This window comes from Lipotes vexillifer, unplaced genomic scaffold, assembly GCF_000442215.2.
Source record: "Lipotes vexillifer unplaced genomic scaffold, Lipotes_vexillifer_v1.1 scaffold71, whole genome shotgun sequence".
Taxonomy (NCBI): Eukaryota; Metazoa; Chordata; class Mammalia; order Artiodactyla; family Lipotidae; genus Lipotes; species Lipotes vexillifer.
The window spans coordinates 8,099,671-8,118,759 of NW_006793703.1; the positions used below are offsets into that span (position 1 = coordinate 8,099,671).

The 19,089-nt window shown below is 38.5% G+C and overlaps 1 protein-coding gene across 1 annotated transcript; it reads left to right on the forward strand.

Moving 5' to 3' along the window:
- The first annotated feature begins 8,301 nt into the window (after nt 1-8,301).
- LOC103071247 (taste receptor type 2 member 39-like) lies at nt 8,302-9,345 on the forward strand. Its single transcript, XM_082931392.1, is given in 3 exon segments — nt 8,302-8,649; nt 8,651-8,897; nt 8,900-9,345. Coding segments are annotated over 3 exon segments (1,041 nt in total).
- Nucleotides 9,346-19,089: the final 9,744 nt, after the last annotated feature.

Consider the following 19,089-nt stretch of genomic DNA (forward strand, 5'->3'; position numbering starts at 1 on the left):
AAAAAAAAAGAGATGAAAACGGCTTCCTCTGAGTAGGGGAAATGAGATGGTGAGGGAAAACAGGGTTTTTTGTAAATAAAAAACCATGTAGAAATATGATTCTTTAAACTATGTGTACATTGAATAAAAACTAAACTAGGCCTTCCCTGGTGGCGCAGTGGTTGAGAGTCTGCCTGCCGATGCAGGGGACACGGGTTCGTGCCCCGGTCTGGGAAGATCCCCCGTGCCGTGAAGCGGCTGGGCCTGTGGGCCATGGCTGCTGAGCCTGCGCGTCCGGAGCTTGTGCTCCGCAACGGGAGAGGCCACAGCAGTGAGAGGCCTGTGTACCGCAAAAAAATAAAAAAAACAAACACTAAACTAAAAAATGTGACCTAATTACATTATTTTTTCCTGTGTCAAGGTAACTGTTTACAAGATCACTAAATGAGATTAGCTGTACCAGGAACAAAGAGAGGCTGATTTATGGGCATACATACTATACATTAATCTTGGCCTCATCTGGCCAGGGCCCTCTACCCAACCACTGTAGGCAACTTGATCAGTAAACATACAGGCTGACTCAGTCAGAGGCCTACTTAACATGAAAAAACATACCATGCCATTAAGAGGAAACACCTTTTATACCTGTGATAGCTATAAACATTGATCTTCTCGAAGGTAGGGTCCCTGTGTTTCATTTCTGTATCCCACGTGCCTGGAATATAGTACGTGCTCAAAAAAGTATTAATGTGTGCATATTTTACCTATTCAAAAAAATTCTCAGAGGAAATCATAAAGTTACAAAATATTTAGAAACACGTGACAATGTACTACACATCAAATTATACAGGGTTCATGTAACATGGTACTTAGCAGTAAATGATACACTGATTTATTGAAAAAAATAAGAAAAACTGAAAATCAGTTTGTTAGGTGTTCAACTCAAGAAACTTTAAAGAGGTGACAAAATAAAACTAAAGGAAGATGGAAAATTATATTAAAGATAATGGAAGAAGGGTGGCGTAGTGGTTAAGAAACCGCCTGCCAATGCAGGCGACACGGATTCAAACCCTGGTCCAGGAAGACCCCACATGCCGCAGAGCAACTAGGCCCATGCGCCACACCTACTGAGCCGGCGCTCTAGAGCCCACGAGCCACAACTACTGAGCCCACGTGCTACAACTACTGAAGCCCGCGCACCTAGAGCACGTGCTCCGCAACAAGAGAAGCCACCACAATGAGAAGCCCCTGCACCACAACAAAGAGTAGCTCCTGCTCACCGCAACTAGAGAAAGCCCGTGCACAGCAATGAAGACCCAATGAAGCCAAAAATAAATAAATAAAATAAATTTTAAAAAAAAGATAATTGAAGAAATTAATGCAACAGGAATCAAGGAAACAATGGATGATATGCAAAACCCAAAACTGAATGTTCAGGATAAGGGTCATACGTATATCTACTTAAACAAGCAAACCTCTAAATAGAAAGCAACAAGAAAAGACACAGACAATATGAGAAAAAAAGAAGGATGGAATAACTATAGTACAGCAGAGATTTACTAGGTGAGGTTTCCAAATCTTCAAGGAAAAGATAATCCTTACTTTAAATAAATAGTTTCAGAGACGAAGAAAGCTACCCAACTCATTTTATGAAATAATTATGTCCTAAACAATGACAGTACAAGAAAACAAAGTTAAAAATAAATCTAAGGTAGTAGATGCAAAAATCTAAATAGAATACTAATGAACTGAATTCATCAGTATATTTTTAATATATTATGATTCTAGCAAACGCTGCTAGTTTTTCCTCAATATTCATTTTCCTCTATCCAATGTAAAAGAAGTTTCAACCAGACACATAATTACCCACAAACAGATTGCATTTCCAAGCCTCCTTTGCAGATAAATGTTGCAATATGACTAATAGAGACTAAAGATCTATCTTGTTTAAGCACTGCTTGCTATTGCTGTCATTGTTATTATGTAAACAATGACTTTAGATAATTACTATTAAGAACTGTAAAATGTCAAAAAAGGTTTTCTTTAATAGCATATCTGAACCAATTATAAAATACAACTAAAGGGCTTTTATTTGGTGCAAAATGTTTATGATTCCTTCTTTGCTTTTACAAAAAATTTTTAAACAACATATGCAGAAATTAGATATATAAAAATACTGAGTACAGTGGTCATTGCTGAGTCATGGAATTATGAGTCCTTTTTATTTAAAATGTTCTATATTTTTCATATAAAAAATCATTATTAATATAAAAACTATAATTGACCACATAGTATATTTTCATGGAATCCCAAGTAAGCAGAGTTATAGCATGCACACTGGGGAGAAAAGAAACACAGAGCTTATTACATGATGCAATGGTCATGGTGACATGAAGGAAACAAAAATCTTAACAAAATCAACCATGGGGATCTCTAGAGTGTAATAAATGTGAAACGTAAACCCTGATGATCTTGTAATAATCAGTCTAGATTACCACTTGCCTCTGGATCTAGTATGATAAAAATATAAAGAAAGAAAGAAAGAAGAGAATGTCCCTCTGCTTTTTACTTCAGTACAAAAGACGGCTGAAAGATGTGGCAGTTTCTGTGGCAGGAAACAGAAACCACAGGAAGAAAATGCTCCTCTGAAATGCTATGGTGGTTACTGCTGAAAAGAATGTGCTCAAACTTTTTTTCCAGAGCCTCTACTCACAGCAAAATAACTCTGAAAAGCTTGAATAAATTTGGAAGATTCACACTATCCAATTTCAAAACTTATCATAAAGTTATAAAACTTATTATAATAGTGTGTTATTTACAAAAGGATAAGCACATAGATCAACAGAACAAATAGTTGAGAAGTAGCCCCACACAAATATAGACAACTGAGTTGTTTTTATTTTAACAATTTCATCATTTATTTTTTCATTATTTATTTTTGTATCATATGAAGAAAGACTAGCTCCATTTTACTCTAAATTTTTCAACACTTTCTTTTCCTTACCTAGTTTCTTCTTTCTCACTGATGTGAGATTTAATAAATAATCATTGTATTAGTCAATATAGTTTTGGTCACACTATGGCAATACATTAACTCTAAAATCTCAGTAGACAACTGATTTTTGACAAGGGTACCAAAGGCAACTCAATGAAAAAAGAATACTTTTGTCAACAAATGGCTCTGGAACAGTTGGCTATCCGTGTGCAAAAAGCAAAACGAAAACAAGACAGAAGAAAACCCTCCACACATTCCTCACACTCTATACAAAAGTTAAATCAAAATGGATCATCAATCTAAATATAAAAGGTAAATTATAAAACTTCTCAAAGAAAACCAAGGGGAAAACTTTTTGTTGCCTTGGGACAGGCAAAGAGCTTTTCAATATAACACCAAAAGCATAATTCATAGTATAAAAATTAATAAATTGAAACTTATCAAAATTTAAAACTTTCATTCTGTGAAAGACATTATTAAGAGAATGAAAAGCTAAACCATGGACTGAGGTTTGAACATTTGCAAAGCACAAGCTGTTAAAGATCTTATAACTAGAATATATAAAGAATTTTTAAAATTCAACAATAAGCAAGCCACTCAAATTTTTTTTTTTTTTTTTGTGGTACGCGGGCCTCTCACTGTTGTGGCCTCTCCCATTGCGGAGCACAGGCTCAGGACGCGCAGGCTCAGCGGCCATGGCTCACGGGCCCAGCCGTTCCGCGGCACGTGGGATCTTCCCGGACCGGGGCACGAACCCGCGTCCCCTGCATCGGCAGGCGGACTCTCAACCACTGCGCCACCTGGGAAGCCCAAGCCACTCAATTTTTAACTGTGTTTATTTTTACTTGTTGACAGTTTGCTTTTATTTATTTATTTATGGCTGTGTTGGGTCTTCGTTTCTGTGCGAGGGCTTTCTCTAGTTGTGGCAAGCGGGGGCCACTCTTCATCGCGGTGCGCGGGCCTCTCACTCTCGCGGCCTCTCTTGTTGCGGAGCACAGGCTCCAGACGCGCAGGCTCAGTAGTTGTGGCTCACGGGCCCAGTTGCTCCGTGGCATGTGGGATCTTCCCAGACCAGGGCTTGAACCCGTGTTCCCTGCATTAGCAGGCAGATTCTCAACCACTGCGCCACCAGGGAAGCCCCAAGCCACTCAATTTTTAAAAAACAGGCAAAAATCTGTAAACACTTGACCAAAGAAGATATACTTATGTCCAATTGGCATATGAACAGATGTTCAACATCACTAGTCATTAGGGAAATGCCACTTAAAATCACAATGAAATACCACTATACATTTTCTAAAATGACTTAAAAACAAACAAACAAAACACTGACAATTTAAATTAGATCTTGGAAGAGGACACTAGTTGAAAACTGGAAAATCCAAATCAAGCCTACAATTTCGCTAATAGTATTGTAACTAGGCTAATTTCTTAGCTTTGATCATTGTACCACGGTTATTTCTGCAAGATGTGAGCATATGCGGAAGCTGGGAGAAGGGTATATGGGAATTCTCTGTACTGTCTTTACAACGCATCTCTACGTCAAAAACAACTTCAAAATCATAAGTTAAAAATATAACCAAATAAACTGGACTTTTTAAAGCCATTCTTTCTGCCCTTAATGCTACAGCTTTCTTCATGAGTTTTCCTTGGTTAGAAATACACTTGAATACATCAGGATATATTTAGCCAACTGGATATGCCATTTAGGTATTGGTCCACCAGCTCTACTTTAAAAGATCACCTCTTCGCCTAGAAAGGTTACTTCACCCCCACTTTAGCCTAACTTTGGGGATTCCCATTAACAGCATTCTTCTTTCCACTGGAGGAAGCAACACTGCCAGAAGCTATGGCAAGCACAGACTCTTCTAAAATGCCTTTGATGATTGCAGCGACATGGATGCAACTAGAGATTATCATACTAAGTGAAGTAAGTCAGAAAGAGAAAGACAAATACCATGTGATACCACTTACATGTGGAATCTAAAGTATGGCACAAATGAACCTATCTATGAAACAGAAACAGACTCACAGACATAGAGAACAGACTTGTGGTTGCCAAGGAGGAGGGGGGTGGGAGAGGGAAGGGCTGGGAGTGTAGCATTAGCAGATGTAAACTATTATATATAGGAGGGATAAACAACAAGGTCCTACTCTATAGCAGAGGGAACTAGGCAATACCCTGTGATAAACTGTAATGGAAAAGTACATAAAAAAAGAATGTCTACATGTGTATAACTGAGTCACTTTGCCATACAGCAGACTGGCACAGGACTGTAAATCAACTATACGTCAATAAAAAAAATAAAATTAAAAAAATGCCTTTGATGATGTACACAGCCCGTGCTCCTGCTGACTACCTCTCTGCAGCACCCAACACTGTGAAACCCCGCCCCCAGCTGAGGTTACTCCAGTTCTCTGTCTCCTTCCTTTGTCCTCTGTCTCCCACCAGTGTTTCTCTAACAGAAACACGAAGAACTGCTGTGTTTTCATGCAGTTTCACTGTTCACGTTCCCACACTTGATTTGGGCATCAGACCTGCAAGAGTTCAAAACTTACTGGGTGGTGGCACTGCCATTTCTCTGCCTGTCTCTCATTATAAAGAACTTCTCTGAAATTCTGAATTCACTGGTCTGGTCATTCATCCACCAGCAAGCATCTAGGTACTGGGGTTAAGAGCTAGGAATGAGATACAGTTGTTAATAAAGAAACAACAAACCCCAAACGGAGTCACTTGTGCTAAGTCCCACATCAGCAAACCAAGACTTAATATCTAACCTAACTGCAGTTTCAGCCTCTCTCAGGAATGTGACCTTTAACCAACAGATCTGGAATTACCTGGTCAGCACTAGAGGGGTGGCCCCCACCTTCCCCCAAAAGGAAGGGGACCCTGCCTGCAACGATCCACTCTTAGCTAGAAACCTCCCTTTTCTGCCCCCTCCTGCCTATAAAGTTCTTCCATTTTTTACAGCTCCTCAGAGCTCCTTTCTACTTGCTCGATGGGATGCTGCCCAATTCACAAATCATTGAATAAAGCCAATTTGATCTTCAAATTTACTCAGTTAGAATTTTATTTTTTTAATACAGTGATGAACAAAACAAGTAAAAAGAGAGGCATCAAACTCTTCAGAGAGTGTATCCCATTATCCCTCGCGCTCTTGGAAGCCTGGGTCAGCAGAAATGGAGGAAAGCCAGTGACAAGAAAAAGCCTCTTGAAAACCAAATCAGAGGTCCTGAAACCCTACAGACTTACCTGTACAAGTGGGTGGGAACAAGCAGAGAGTGGCAGTTGTTTATTACTGTACACTGTATTGGAGGGAAACATCTGGAGTTCAAGAATAGAGATTTAAAGATGAGATGGCAAAATTCGTAACAGCTTGTCCAAATCAGGCCAGAAAACCTTAAGTTTTCTCCTTATTTAAAAGAAGTCCTAAGTAAAGGGAAAACCAAATATTATGAAAAATTTTGGAGACATCTCACACACCAACCTTCCCTTTATTAGAATTACTTCATTATCATTACGTTAGAGTTATGTACACTCATAGAAGTTAATTTATTCTGAGGTGAGAAGTCCATTTCATCATCTGCCTACCTCGTAAAGGAACAAGGAACTTTTCCTTCAACCCTTATTTTCCTAGTGATTTAAAATGAAAAGTAAATATGTGTTTGTGTGCACACAAGTGTGTGTGTGTACAATCATTTTTATATAGAGATTTATTCTCTCTCAATTTATTTTGTAAAAGAGGTTTGTCTCAGAAAATCACTGTCTTCTTGCTTTACTATTGTGATATTGTGATTTATAATAAGAAATACATTTGGTCTTTGCCCCCTTTGCTGGCACAGAGCTCCTAAAACCCTTGGAATTTCCTCATTGAGGAGATCAACAAAAATGCCTTTGTTATGTTAACAAGGTGACTTTTGGAACACACCTAAGGATGGGGACTGATTGCCAGGAAAACCAACCGTGAATAAGAGGTTGGAACTTTCAGTCCCGCCCCCAGGTTTCCAGGAAGTGGGGAGAGGCTGGAGGTTGAAACAATAACCAATGGCCAATGATTTAATCAACTGTACCTATGTCACAAAGCCTCCATTAAAACCCAAAAGGACTGGGTTCAAAGAGCTTTCAGACTGGTGAACACATGAGGTGCTCAGGGTGTGGCACCCCAAAGGGGGCGTGGAAGCTCCATGCCCCTTCCCACAACCTTGCTCTATGCATCACTTCCGTCTGGGTGTTCATCTATGATCATAACCTTTTATAATAAATCGGTAAATGTAAATAAGCTGTTTTCTTGAGTTCTGTGAGCCACTCCAGCAAATTAACTGAAACCAAAAAGAGGGTCATAACTCTAACTTATAGCCAATAAGTCTGGGTGACAACCTAGACTTGGGATTGGCATCTGAAATGGAGGGCAGTCTGGTGGGACTGAGCCCTTAACCTGTGGATCTGATGTCATCTCCAGGTAGATAGTGTCAGAATTGAGTTAAACTGTCGGGCACCGAGACAGCGTTGCAGAATTACTTGCTGTGGGGAAAAAAAATCCACACGTGTTTAATGACCGGAAGTGTCCAAAGTAAAGTGTTCTGTGTGAGCGGTGAAAAAAAAAATCTCACAGGTGGGTTTTTTTTCCCAACTCAATTATTCTTCCCTTAAGCCCTGAGGGCATCTCAAAAGACCATCAGGATAAAAAGTTACAGTTAAGCCAACCCTGCCTTCAGTCTTTGGTGCACACAAAAGGATCCACAGGGGTAGGTAGTGTAACATAGTGGGTAGAACAAGGACTCTGGGACCATGTGACTCAGGTTTGAATCCCAGCTCTCTCTCTCCTTCTCTGTCCCCCTCTCCCTCTTTGACTTTGGACAAGTTATTTAGCCTCAGTTTCCTCCCCTGCAAAATGGAGATAATAAAAGTGCATTCTTCAGAGCGTTGTTGTAAGGCTTAAATTTCATGATATGTATAAAGTGTTTGGACAGGGCCTAGCCCATAGCTATAAATATCTGAAGTTATTATTACTTTCAATCAGTTCCCTGAGGTCACAAATGAAACGCAGTTATAGGGTGACTTAGTGGACAGATGGTTCTTAACTAGAGCTATTAAAGAACACAGCTCTCAACACTGTGTTAGTGATTTATAAAGGAGCGTCTACTCAAGTTCCTCCCTGGGCCCCAGGATTGAACTCACACACGAGTGCATCCAAAAGGACACACGGGAGAGGATTGAGAAAACAACTCCTTCCATCATTTGCATCTCCAGATTTAGAACTAAGAGTTCTAAAATAAACAAATGGAGTAGATTTGGAAATGATGCATTAACTGCTTTTTCTTTTGTCATGAATAGTGGGAGATCTGCCCATCACACGCTAGGGAGACATTTTCCTCCAGACACCAAAGAGAAGCAACAACTCAGGATGACTGAAACCTGCAATCCCCCAGAAAATCAACTGTCACCATCTCGCATCATTTTGATGTGAAGAATTATAGGCACCGAATGCGTCCTTGGTATCACTGCAAATGGGTTCATTGTGGCTATAAATACAGCAGAATGGATTCACAAGAAGGCAGTTTCCACAAGTGGTAAGATCCTGCTTTTCCTGAGTGTATCCAGAAGAGCGCTACAAAGCTTCATGATGCTAGAACTCACCTTCAGTTCAACATCCCCACACTTTTATAATCAAGACATTCATTGTATGTGATACATTCAAAGCAAGTTTCATGTTCATAAATTATTGTAGCCTCTGGTTTGCTGCCTGGCTTAGATTCTTCTACTTTGTGAAGATTGCGGATTTCTCCTACCCCCTTTTCCTCAAGCTGAAATAGAGAATTTCTGGATTGATGCCCTGGCCTCTGTGACTATCAGTGTTTGTTTCCTTGGGCCACAGTGTGTTCTTCCTCAAAAACATCTACACGGTGCATTGCAACCATCCTTTTACTCCTTCAACTCCACTAAGAAAAATTACTTCACTGAGACCAATATGATCAGCCTGGTTCTTTTCTTTAACATGGGAATCTTCGTTCCTCTGATCACGTTCATCCTGGCTGCCACCCTGCTGATCATCCCTCTAAAGAGACACACCCTACACATGGAAAGCAATGCCACTGGCTCCAGGGCCCCCAGCATGGAGGCTCATGTGGGGACCACCAAAGCTATCAGCTATTTTCTCATTTTCTAAATTTTCAATGCACATGCTCTGTTTCTTTCCATGTCCGACATCTTTGATATCAATAGTTCCTAGAATATTTTGTGCAAAATCATCATGGCTGCCTATCCTGCTGGCCACTCCATTCTACTGATACAGGACAACCCTGGGTTGAGAAGAGCCTGGAGGCGGCTTCAGGCTCACGTTCACCTTTACTTAAAAGAGTAGACTCTATGATCCACACCCAAAGCACCTACCCCAACCAGCTCTGCCTTTCCCTCACCTAGACCTCTCTCTTCCTGCCTCCTTTCTTCCCCAAACCTGATCTGATCCTTTCACTCGATGTGTTTTTTGTATTGGAATTGGATCTTCATTTCTCTTTTGCTTCATGGGCACAGTCTTAGTGATGCTTGACATATGCTTCACCTGAGTCTTCCATTTCTACCTCCCCTTTCTCTATCTAAAGCAGTGATTCTGGACACTCACTGGCTACACATTAGAATCTCTAGGGGAATTTTGTTTTTAAAGAACACCAATGCCCAGGCCTGACCCCAGATCAGTGAAGCCAGGATTTCTGGTGTTTGAACTTGGACAATTTGTTCAGTTCTCAAGGTGATCCTGATGTGTAGCCAGAGTTGATGTAGCCACCAAAATAAAGGAAGGCTTTGCAACTTGAACTTCTTGCAACTCCTCTCTTTCCCCATCCACATGTCTTTTAAACAGATTCAGATTATTTGGGAAGCTTTCTGAGTAACAGCTGGAAATGCATTTCATCTCCATCCTCCAAAGACATAATCTGAATAATTTGGAATGTTTATCAAAATTAACAGTACATAAAATATCTTTCAACCTAAAAATTACTAAGAACTTTTCCCATAGATAAGATATGGTTTCATATATATATAGAAAAAAATATGTGCAGGAAGATGTTCACTGCAGGACTATTCATTAATGAGGGAACTCATATCTGAAATGGAAACTTATGCAAACATTTTTAAAGTGAGACGGATGCATGTGTCCTGAAATGAGAAGATCGCCAATATGTTGTTAAGTACAAAATGCAAGCAGATATTTTGTGATTCCATTTATGTTTTTAATGCAATATAAATGCTTCTTGTGTATATATATATATATGTATATATAATGTTTCTAGAAGGATGTACCAAAAATGATTTAACATAGGACTTCTGAATAGTGGCATCAGGTGTCTGGGGATAAATGAAACATTTACACTTAATTTGATAGCTTTTTCGTTGGAACCATTTAGAACATGTATGCACTAATTTCAAAATTTTAAAAGATTTATAGTTTTTTTTAATTACAAAGAAAACTAGGTAAGTGAGCAACGTTTGAGGGAAAGAACTGTGTATCTTAATGAGTTGACTGAAACCACTGCTTTTTATGAAAATGCAAACATTCAAAATCATAAGTTAAACATCTCCACTCCTATCACTACCTCCTGTTTTTCATTTTATTAGCTCAAGGGCTGCCGTGGAAAATCGCCAGCCTTCAATCCACTGACATGTCTAGATTCTCTGTCCCTCTATCAACCCCTTTTCTTCACTTTCCTTCATGGCAGAGTCTGGGAAATACTGGTTAATCATACCCACACCCTTAAAAATGTTTTCAGCATATACAGATGAAGTGAGATGATGTCTGAGATTTGCCTTGAGATCATTCAGCAGGGCAAAGGGGTAGAGAGGTTTTGATGAGTCTCATGTTGATGATTTTTTTCAAACAAGGTCTCAGGTACATGGTGGCTCTTTATACTAGTCTATTTCAGGGTATGTGTGAAATTTTCCCTAATATATTTTTTATATAAATGAATTATAAAACACTTTCATTTCCTGGTCCCTGTTTCCCATCATCCCCATCATGTGGAATAATTGCACATCTAGATGAACCCTACTACTTAACACCCCACATTTATTTCTAAGCAGCCTGGTGTTGCTTGAGATCTCTCACAACTGGATGAAGTTATGTTCCTACAGATTCATGCTCTTCAGCCTCAAATGAGTAACATCACTGGGCATTTCTATCCTGTATTTCCCTAAAGAAGTCATTCATTAACTACCCATGATGACTATCTCATATCTTTTCCGCAGTCCTAAACCTCCAGTCTATCATCTCTCTGCCTTATTTTCAACTGATGAAGTTGCCCTTACATTTTCTTTTTTGATAGAAGGAAGTCATTAGGAGGTCATTCCTTCACCGTCCCATTAGCGAATCTACAAAACCACTAATTTTCTCCTACATTTCTAATGTTTCAATAGAAAGAGTGCCCTTCTATGAACACAGATACAGAGAACAAATTGGTGGCTGTAAGAGGTTGGAGGGAGGGATGAGAAAAATAGGTAAACTGGTTTTTTTTTAAGTTCAAATAAAATTTAAAACTTTTAAATAAATAAATCTAGGCAAAAGGAGATATTACAAACAGATCATAATCGTGAATTTGAATGTGTTACTCAAAATTCTAAGAGCTATTTTTCAATGTCCAATTTCAAAATATACATGTTGAACACATGTGTACATTTCTGGTCAATATATAATTAGTAGCGGGATTTCACGGTTACAGAATATGTGTATCTTCAGCTTTTATAGATGCTCCCAAACTGCTTTCCAATAAAGTTCACTGTATTTTCATACACAGTGAAATACTTCATAGTACTGGAACAAATTCAGATAAATCACAAAAATGAAATCTCATAAACACGGATATAAGAGAGGATAGATATTACGGTACCATTTTTAACAATATAAGCATTACCGAAACTGCTCTCTGCAATTTTAAGACAGGATATGTGGGGTGGCTATTGTCTAGAAAGGAGCAAAGGGGGACTTCTGGGGCACTGGTACCATGGTAATATTTTGTTTCATGATCTGGGTGCAAGTTACTTATTTTTAGTTTGTGAAAATCGATGAGTTATATAACTTCAATGAAGAGTTTAAAAAATTAAGTGGCTACACATGTATATATGTATTTGTGTATAAATACTTCAATTAAAAGGTTTTTAAAATCCTAAACAAAAAAAAACAAAAAACGAAACAGGATGAATGAGATGTGGTGGTGGTGGTGGTATTAAACCAACCTAGCCAGGAAGGCTCTGTGTGAGTAAGTAACATTTAAATAAGAAATAATTTTAGGGCTTCCCTGGTGGCGCAGTGGTTGAGAGTCCGCCTGCCGATGCAGGGGACGTGGGTTCGTGTCCCGGTCCGGGAAGATCCCACATGCCGTGGAGTGGCTGGGCCCGTGAGCCATGGCCGCTGAGCCTGCGTGTCCGGAGCCTGTGCTCCGCAACGGGAGAGCCCACAACAGTGAGAGGTCCGCGTACCGCAAAAAAAAGAAAACCCTTATAAGAGCAAAAAAAAGATTAAATATTAGCAATAAAGTTAACAAAAAATAACCAAGATCTACGTGCAGACTACTATAAAATGCCCCAGAGGTACACAACAGGAGATCTGATCAAGTAGAACAGCTACCATGTCATTGAGTGGAAAGAATCAATGTCATTAAATGTAACATTTCCATAAATGAATCAAAATTCAGTGTGATATACACAAATGCCAAAATGATTCTAGACCAACTGATTACAAACATCACGTGGAAAAATAAAGGAAGCATATCTAGAAACATTCTGAATACAAATCAGAAAAAATGAGGGAGGATTAATCCCATGAGGTAAGCATGTTATGAAGCTAACATATTCAAACTAGTGTGATATAGGACAATAAATCGCCAATGAAACCAAGTAGAAAGTCCAGAAATATGAGAATTTAGTATATGATAAAAGTAGTATATAGCAAAACAGTAAGGAAATGATGGATTATTCAAATAAATGGTATTAGAACAGTTAGATAGCCTTCTGGAAAAAGACAAATTTGGATGCATCTCCCACATCTTATACCAGGATAAATTCCAAATGGATCAAAGACTTAATGTTAAAAAAATTAAATGCTAGAAGAAATCTTGGAGACTTCAAAATTAACTTTGGAGTTGGGGAAGACCTTTCTAAAAATAAAACAAGAAAAAAACATAAAAGTTTATTAAATCTGATTACATAAAATAAAGATTCTATATGGCAAAAACTACCACAAGCAAAGTCAAAGACAAATAAAAAACTGAGAAATAGTATCTGTTGCTCACATCCTGGATAGAGGCTAATTTTGCTAATTTTTTTTTTTTTTATTAAGGATCCTTAGTTTTTTGGGGGGTTTGTTTTTTGGGTTTTTTTGGCCACGCCATGGAGCTTGCAGGATCTCACTTCCCCGACCAGGGATTGAACCTGAGCCACGGCAGTGAAAGCCCGGAACCCTAACCATTAGGCGACCAGGGGACTCCCTAATTTTGCTAATATATAAAGGGCTCATACAAATCAGTAAGACCAATTACTAAATTTAAACATTGGCAAAGAATATGATCTGGAAGTTACAGAAAATGAAGATGGCTTTTTAAAATTAAAAGCTTACAAAATGCAAAACGGTATATAGAAATAAAAATTGTAAATCACCCATTATCCTTCAACCCAGAGACAGCTTTTGCTAATATTTTTTAAATGTGTGTATGTGTGGTTGAACAAAATTGGGCTCTGAATATAAATTTCTGTGACATTTTGTTTTTACTTAACATCTTGATGTTTATTTCCAATTTTATGAAATTGCTTTCCAAAACCTAAAAAAAAAAAAAGTTAAAAATGCTCAGCCATAAGCATAACTTATAACAAGTGAAAAATTAAGACTACTCTAATTTTCAGTCACCAGATTAGCAAAGATCAAAAAGTTTGGTCACACACTGTGCTGGCGATTACAGGGACCATGCAATCTCCCAAACTGATGGAGTGTTAATTGCTATTTCCTCAAATGCAGTTTAGTAAGACCTATGAAAATTATGAAGGTATATCAGTCATGAGAAAGAAAGACATACTGCCATTTGCAATGACATGGATGGACCCTGAAGACATTACATGAAGAGAGATGAGTCAGGCAGAGAAAGAGAAGTATGTTATGATATCACTTGTATATGGAACCTAAAAAAGCCAGACTTGTAAAAACAGAGAGTAAAATGGTAGTTACCAGAGGATGCGGGGTAGGAGGTTAAGACAGAAATTGTTTAGGATACAAATTTGCAAGGAGTAGTAAGTAGGCTCTAGAGATCTAATGCACAGTAGTGAATATAGATAACAATTTTGTATTGTAATCATCAAACTTGCTAAAAGACTAAAAGTTAATGATTCCAACCACTAAAAAGAAAGGATCATTATGTAATGTGACAAAGGTACTAATTACTGCTGCGATGGCAATCATATCACATTTTATAAATGTTTCAAATTAACATGTTGCACACCTTAAATTTACACTATATGTCAAATATACTTCAATTTACAAAAAGAAAAAGAGGAAATGCTAAAAAAAAAATATGGAGGTACATACATTTACTTAGCAATTTTATTTGGGGGATTTATCTTACAAATATACTTGAATACAGAAAAAGTGACATTTGTTGTAATATTCTTTGTAATAGAAAAAAATAGTAAAATCAAAACATCCATCAACAGCCATCCATACAAAGGAGAAAGAATAGAGGGCTAGGAGGAGAAAAGAAAGACACAGATGTGCTTACATGTAGACACGGAACAGCTTCCAAATGTATCATTAGGGCCAAAAAACAAGTTTAAAAAGCAGTGCCTTGGGCTTCCCTGGTGGCGCAGTGGTTGAGAGTCCGCCTGCCGATGCAGGGGACACGGGTTCGTGCCCCGGTCCGGGAGGATCCCGGATGCCGTGGAGCGGCTGGGCCCGTGAGCCATGGCCGCTGAGCCTGCGCATCCGGGGCCTGTGCTCCGCAACGGGAGAGGCCACAACAGTGAGAGGCCCGCGTGCCGCAAAAAGAAAAAAAAACAACAGGCCACTGCCACTCGTGTGTTTCCCCATCTTTGGTCTGTTTCAGCCACAAGTGGCAAAAAAGACTTTTTTCGCAAGTTATCCAGAACTAGCATATGATATGTGACGGCCATTCTCAGAAGACCAGGAGTATTCTCAATGTGTGTCAATTTGGGTTATGAGGGCATGTGTCTCTGGTCCAATAAATTTAAGAAATGCTGTATTAACCATAGCAAACAGGTTTATCACCACCACTCTGCTCAGAGCCTTTAATTTGCCAAGATGCTTTGAGAACCTCCATTTGGAAGTTTTAGAATGAGTTCCTATTTTGTGCGTTTTGAATGGGATTGTTTATCGCTAGATGTATAAATCAGTTTTGTTATTGACATCCCTCCCTTTTGAGCTTTCTGATCTCTTATACTTTCTTCATTATGCTTACATTTATAAAGTGGTTTAAGTCTGCTTTGTTGAATTGGTTTTTTTTAAATTTCCTTCCTTTTCTTAAACTTGAAATAAAATTTTTTCATACTGAAGAATGTTCACTGAGATTTCTACCAACGTAAAATCTTTGTCTGCTTAATAAGTGTTTGCTTACGTGAATGAAAAATATTACCTGGCATATCAGTAAGCAAAGGATGTTGCAGCCATCCCATCACATTATAGCCACCCAGATGGGGAGCGCTGAGGGAATTCAGGATGGAAACAGGATGCCCGCCATCAAACCATCAGATACTGCAGGCACCCCCTGACGGTGCACCCTGAGGAAACTCAGGATAAGAAAGCACAGGCTACTGACCCCAATAGCTGAAGTGTACACCAAAGGAATGATTTCAGTGAGCCCAGATTCTTGCATCTTCCCATACATAGAAAAGTGCTAAATTCCTTAACTTGTGCTAAATTCCTTAACTTGAGATATCTGGTTTGCTTTAATTGATAGTAATCTTTTGATGTTCCAACTACCTGGGTGTTTGTTGCAAAAACTCCTATATCCTGGCTTCCCCCCACGCCCTTTACCTATTCGGAGCAGTCTCTCAGAGTTATCTGAGATGCTGCGTCCCGGGCTAAAGGCCTCAGTTTTGTCTGCCGAATAGAACATATCTCTCAACTTTTAGGTTGTGCATTTTTTTCGGTCAACATGTATAAATCTAAAATGTAAAACATCTCTCTAATTGAGTCCTTTATTTTCTATACACGAAAAAATTGTTTCTAATTTACCATCACTATTGGTATGACAAGCCCTAGAAAGCCGCCTCTCTAAGTTCTAGTACATTAGTGATAAGGGAGCATCCCCCATATCATCTGCTGACTTTTTTAACGAAAGAATTTCTTTCACTCAGCCCTAGAGCAAGGGTAACGTTACCTACAGTCAACTTGAGAAGGCCAGAAAGAGATGTAAAAAACTAGAGACTAAAAATCAACTGAAAACAAAATCTGAGGAACCAGTAATTACGAGAGGTCTCAGAGAAGAAAACTGGGTTGAATCTTTTAAAAAACTGAATTCTTTAACAACAACAGTAGCAACAATGACAACAAAATAACCACAAGTGTGGGAAGTGCAAGGAATGGTAAAAATAACCTGTTTATCCTTGAGCAAACAACTAAACTTTCCACATTTTAACGTCATCATCTAAAAGTGAGAGGGATAATAATGCTGATCTCACAAGGGAGTCCAGAACAATAATTAAGATAATTTATACACAGTAAATGAATGAGACAAGATGGCCGTTTCGTTATTTTTTTATAAAGCCACATAAGGGTAGCAACTAATGTTGAATCACCAATCTCCAGAACTTAATCTATAATAAATTCACCAAATATAACTTATTCCTCCTTCTCTTCCCATCTGCAAAGAATTAGGTTAAATTCCTTCTGAAATAGAAGCACTATTTCTTTTTCTTGTCGGGAAGAAGCAGAAGCTTGTCCTAAGGGTCCCATTTTCTGAACTTCAACGTCCATGGACTTGTAAGAAGGGGAAAATGTAGGCAAAGAGCAAAATCAATAAAGACCGTGAAACTCTCAAGCGTGAAAGAGATCCTATAGATCACTTGAATCTATTCAGAGCAGGTCTGGACTTTAGATGGAGTCATTGCTCATGGCCTGGAGTTTGAAAGGGCCACCGTCCTGAGACAAAAAAGGGTGAACTGCCCTCCCCCATTTCATAACCAGTCTATAGGACAATGGATAAACATGGACACCTTGGGTGGAGTACTCACTGGGCCAAAGACTTAGCTGCACTAGACAGCATTCCTCACATGTACCGTCCTTAAAAGCTACCAACACATAATACGACTTTTTGTTGACACCATGAAAGCTGTCCGGGAAGGAACATGACTGTTTCAGGTGTGAAACACCTCATCTTTACTTGTGATTTGATCCCTCCTAAAGATTCTGTTATTTTTTTTAATTACTTGATATCCAAAATGATGGCATGGTTTTTTTCACCTTAGTAAATGAATTTTGAATAACATGCTGGACACCGAGAAAACTGGTAGGCCAATTTTGTCAACACCTTTTCCCATCTCATTATTCTTAATGTCTTAATGAAGACATTAAGTCAATAAATATCAAAACATAGCTATGGGCAGCTGGAAATAGGTGAGGGACTTCCCTGGTGGTACAGTGGTTAAGACTCTGGGCTTCCACTGCAGGAGGCACGGGTTCCATCTCTGGCCGGGGAACTAAGATCCCACATGCCTCACAGCACGGCCAAAAAAAAAAAAAAAAAAAAGCCATCACCTGTGAGAAAATATTTATGGAAACAACTAGATTCTTCATCAAGCAGCTCCCCAAAGCAAGTAATAGATAATTGGGGAAGTACGTATCACATGTCACGATTGTTTGTCACTGTTTTCTGGTAATATTGAGAGGTTTTACTTTCTTGTGAAATAACCTGATTGCTAGAAAGCTATTAAAAGCCTCATAACTCAAATTCTCAGGTATGACTTTTTTTAAATGAGATTACCAATACTTATAAAAACATAATAATGTTCCTCATTTATAAATCTCCCCCCCAAAATTTATAGAAATGAAATTAAAATTGTTTCACTTTTTAAAAATTATTACCAAAGTAATACCAGCTTTCGGTCAAAATGAAATGCTGAAAAGGTGTTTTGTGAAAACCATCAGTCTCCCTCCTCACCTCAATTTCCACTCCCCAGAAGCTATGTTTTTGTTGATTTCTGGCTTTAGTTTTGGGGTGGTTACTTGCATAGGTCCAAGTGCACGTACCCAATACATGTACACATACACATACATTGCTTTACCCATCTGTAAACAATATCCATTGACTCATCACCGTAAAAGATGAGGACTGAAACGTCACTTCCATTGCCCTCAAATTCCCTCTCTCCTCCTCCCAAATTTTAAGAGTTATATTACTACTTGTATTCCTTATTCTTTTTGCCTCAAAATTATTGAATGATTTTAAGTTTCAATTTCTTGTTCTACTATTTATAGTTAATGACTATCAACTCCACATGATACAAAAAGACTATATTAGCTCCCCTTGACTTCCAATGACTTCTCCCATTTTCTACTTTCTAACTTCTGAAAGCAACATGCTCCTTTTACACTGTAATATGCTGTTCTGTAACTATAGCTCAGTCTTCTATGCTTTATCTATGAATTGATTTTAAATGTGGAAGACCAACAAGCAGCATTCCTAATGTTGTTATTAAAAGTATTATTGGACTTAGGACCAAAAAGAGCTTTCCGTTAAGTTCAGTGACACAGTCAATAGACCCAGATAAAAGGAGATTGTTTCCAACATAAAAATCAAATGCATTTTATTTTCTTACACTTCATCATTGACTCAACAGCAGGCAAAGTTTAGTTTGGGTTTGTAATTCTGCTCAATTGTCTTCCTTTATGTTGTTTAGATCATACACACCCCCAAAAAAGATAAGTATATACTTTACCATTTCCTCAAAGGAATTCAGATTTTTGACCACGTTACTATCAGCTAGATGTAATCCACTTTTTTTTTTCAAGAAGCAGCTTTCTCAAAGCCCTCATCCTCTTATTCCATCCTTGACAAATAGCTCCTAATCCTGACTCATATTCATCACTACTGGAAATTCCTTCACTGAATGTCTCGGTTATATCCAT